Source organism: Branchiostoma floridae, chromosome 10 (assembly GCF_000003815.2).
Source record: "Branchiostoma floridae strain S238N-H82 chromosome 10, Bfl_VNyyK, whole genome shotgun sequence".
In the NCBI taxonomy this organism is placed as follows: Eukaryota; Metazoa; Chordata; class Leptocardii; order Amphioxiformes; family Branchiostomatidae; genus Branchiostoma; species Branchiostoma floridae.
This window is the reverse complement of record NC_049988.1, coordinates 10477243-10480627: the sequence shown is the minus strand read 5'-3', so window position 1 is coordinate 10480627 and position 3385 is coordinate 10477243. Positions and strand designations below refer to the sequence as shown.

Here is a 3385-nt window from a genome sequence, read left to right as displayed (position 1 = left end):
TCCAAATCATAATCCAGTTACTTGAGTAACTACTTTTTGGGCATATCTTATTACCTGGATGTCTAATCTTCATCGACGTATCTCAATGAATTTTCTTCACTCACCATGCTTTAACATCAATGTTGGTTGATCCACATACATTACTTAATCATGTCTAGCTACATCATTTTATGGCACCTTAGAGCTTACTTATGCTACATTCTAACTATTTAGTGACAGCAAACAAACTGTAGTGTTCAATGTATGGTCCAGTTCATCACACTGGTCACAATGCTGATACCAGTTTAGGAAACTGCTAGTATGTAGAATGTATAAGTCATCATCCACTAGTATGTATGATGGAAAACCAGGGACTATGTAATCAAAGAACTGGCTGGGCCAAGTATCAAAATCTACAATATCTTTCTCTAAACAAATATTCATCATTGATGGCATGCAGTAGTCCTATACCAGTAAGTAAAGGTTAAAATCACCATCATTGTAATAACTCACATCAATCATACAGGAAAAGACATTTTTTGGAGTGTATGTAGTTTATACTTGACCAAAGTCACTGTATTTTGGGGGGCAATAAAGCTTGATAAAATTGATATTATGTATGTATACTTCTTATACTTGAAAGTGCTTAACAACAACCTTAGGTACAAAATCACACTTATTAGGAGAAATCAAAAAGATTTCAGGGCTATCTATTTTTTTCACTAGATGGATAACACGTATGTTGACCTAAGTAGGATAATATTGTCTGAAATCCCAGCTTTAAGCCTGCTGGTAACAACTCTGTAGTTATGAGCCTACTTGTTTTTCTAGTTCTCGTATCTCCTTCAGAATTTCTGTTTTTCTCTTTATCTTATCTAGCTGTGTTTTGTCTGGCTTAGCTAATTCTCCTGATTCTATCTTTGCCTCTAGATCTTCAATCTGTCGTAACTTCTTTTTCAAGCCTTTCAACTTCTTGGCTGGCTCTGATGTGCTGTCTTGTGATTGGCCATTGTTTATCTTGGCTTCCTGTGATTGGTTGGATATATTGACCTGTTCTAATCCCTGGGTGATTGGACCAGCCCCTCCGTCTCCCTGCTGTTGTTTTTTCTTCTCTTTTCTTTTGGCGTTTTTCTTTGCAGCTTTTGACATGCCGGCATATTTGTCTTCCTCAGACATCTGCTTGACTTGTTCTTCAGGGTCTGGGTAAAAGCCTGGTGGAAGTGTTGGCTTGCTCTTCATCCACTGAGTTCCCTTACTCTCATAACTAACCATACAAAAACAATAAAACACATTGGTCTTAGTACTGTTATGACAGGAGTAGTAATACTATTTTTTTTTATTTTATATATATTTATTTTACAAATAGCCTGATTAAATCTTGCTTACACAGCCCTGGACTGCAGAGTTTGTGTTACATAGACTTTGATACAGATATCCAGAAATGATGCCCTACATTCTATTTATGATTCTAAAGGTATACACCATTTCAGGATTTGTTTAGGTTAGTGTAGTGATTGCACAAAGTTGTATGTCCCAGGGCCACTGAAACGAAGGTGGGTGGCGCCCTATGCACCATCAGGACTTTAACACAGCTAAGTATGAAGCTTCAACTTACACTGGCACTTCCTCCTGTGGCACGTAACCCTGCTTAACTCTCCGTGCCTTCCTCCAGGTGCCATCAGGGCGCTGGCTGGCAGGGATAAACTTCTCACCTGTGGTTGATTACAGAAGTCATGAATGTTACAGGTGTAATACTATGTGACAGCTTGACAAGTTACCATTTTAACGTTATTTGTAAACTCATCTTGTATGTTGGTTTTAAATGTGCTACGTTTATATGTCAATAAAGATGATGTCAACCCCCCCCCCCCGTAGTAAAATTTTGAGACTAATAAATGCAAAAGCTCATTGATAAATGTTATCACAAGGAGGTTAACCTCCTTCGTTCTTACAATTCTTTTGCCTTGGCCGTATTATATTCTATATTACAATACGAGTATAACCACAACACAATTTGTCTGCTTCTTATACAAGTCATTGCATGATTCATCAATCGTTCAATTAGCTTCATAAATTTGGTTGTAACTTTTAGTTGTATGCAGGTAGGCAGTCCTGTAGCCTTCTTCCTTTTGATGAGAGTGAAATGAATTACTTACAAGTTGTGGTGTCCTTTTACCTGTGGCCTTTTTGTTAGGGCATTAAAGAAAACTACAATCCATAGACTCCCTCTGAGATTCACGGCATTCAAAAATGATATTCATGGACACCCACAAGCAAAGAGTTACGTTGATCATAACGTCACGAGTAACGTTAGCTAGAGCCTTACAAAAAGTGACATGCATATGCTCGGCAACTCATTTAGAAGAGTAGAAAACGCGATAGGGCCACTTTACCATCTCAGACAGCCACCAAATTTTCTCAAGATACTTTTTAAAAACTATCGCATCATTTCCGACTGTTAGAATCCTACAATATTACAGAGATCGATGAAAAAGAAGGGCTAAACACTGACCTGTTACATCATCCGTGACTGCCTCCGCCATGTTTTTCTGAAGCATAGTGGGATAGCCGTGTCAAAGGTCAAATTCACGGAAGTTAGAATTCCAACAGGACTTTGCCGGCTGTTTCCACTTCCATTCTTTACAGGTGAGATATCGTCCCACTAGCGGACCTAACTAGCCCGTTGATGGTTTGATTTTATTACCAGTAATCATATAATTACTTTGGAAGAGTTTAGGAACTTGCAATGAAGTTCTGTCGAAGTTACGGAAAGTGTAAACCATGTGCTACAATTACACAAGGCAAGGTGATCATACACAGAGATAACCTTACACTCATAAACCACTGATGTGTTATTTCGGTAAAATAATCCTTGAAGTTCAGCCAAGGGTCGGTTGCCGGTCAGGTCACAGTTTGGAACCGCGGGGGCCGGTTGATTCTGCCCGCCTATTGTGTCCCATGGGGAGGGTAAACAAAAAGGTGAGACGGCGGCAGTACAAAAGGCCGGCGGCACACCTGTCCATTGGCTCACCTGTTGGCACGTGACCGCCGTTGCCATGTCAGGAGCGCGAAACGAAGTGTCAGCTTTCAGTGGCGCTCACCTGTTTGACTAAGCGTACCTGTCGCGAACTTGTAAGGTTTCTTCGTACTCTACACCTTAACACCTTAACATGGACGGTTTTTGGACAGACATGGTGCTCTAAAGGTAGGCAAGGACTAAGTCGTATGTACAAAATATTTACATTGTCAGTAAATACCTGTTATATACTGTAAATACCTGTTATGTATCCCATAATGATACCGGTATGTACAGCTATTTTGATCACACCAGCACACAGCATATGTCAAGGTAATGAGTTACAAAGTAATTGGTCAATGATGTTGTTCTTTATGTACACTAGATCTT

At 39.6% G+C, this 3385-nt stretch overlaps 2 protein-coding genes across 3 annotated transcripts in view; one reads left to right on the top strand and one right to left on the bottom strand.

The window, feature by feature from the left end:
- Positions 1 to 39: 39 nt before the first annotated feature.
- On the bottom strand, positions 40 to 2959 carry LOC118424082 (partner of Y14 and mago-like). Of its 2 annotated transcripts, XM_035832570.1 has the most exons (4): positions 2812 to 2959; positions 2492 to 2528; positions 1595 to 1691; positions 40 to 1243 (listed from the first exon to the last, which is right to left on the bottom strand). In XM_035832570.1, exons 1-4 carry the CDS (start codon positions 2815 to 2817, stop codon positions 787 to 789), a joined length of 597 nt encoding a protein of 198 aa, XP_035688463.1. In that variant the 5' UTR covers positions 2818 to 2959; the 3' UTR covers positions 40 to 786. The 2 variants fall into 2 exon arrangements, with proteins under 2 accessions (XP_035688463.1, XP_035688462.1); XM_035832569.1 differs by lacking the exon at positions 2812 to 2959 and having other exon boundaries at positions 2492 to 2772.
- A 76-nt stretch (positions 2960 to 3035) lies between these two features.
- Positions 3036 to 3385, top strand: part of LOC118424100 (tubulin polyglutamylase TTLL4-like) — a 21023-nt gene continuing 20673 nt past the window's right edge. The window contains exon 1 of the mRNA XM_035832591.1: positions 3036 to 3184. The gene's annotated coding sequence lies outside the window, so the exon portion shown is untranslated. The remainder of the gene's footprint in view (positions 3185 to 3385) is intronic.

What these genes read in the sequence shown, in the direction of transcription:
- LOC118424082 (XM_035832569.1), bottom strand. Translation starts at nt 2,537, where the DNA reads ATGCTTCAGAAAAACATGGCGGAGGCAGTCACGGATGATGTAACAG. An exon ending in AGTCACGGATGATGTAACAG is followed by an intron (nt 1,692 to 2,491) that starts GTCAGTGTTTAG and finishes AATCAACCACAG; the next exon opens with GTGAGAAGTTTATCCCTGCC. An exon ending in CCACAGGAGGAAGTGCCAGT is followed by an intron (nt 1,244 to 1,594) that starts GTAAGTTGAAGC and finishes TTGTATGGTTAG; the next exon opens with TTATGAGAGTAAGGGAACTC.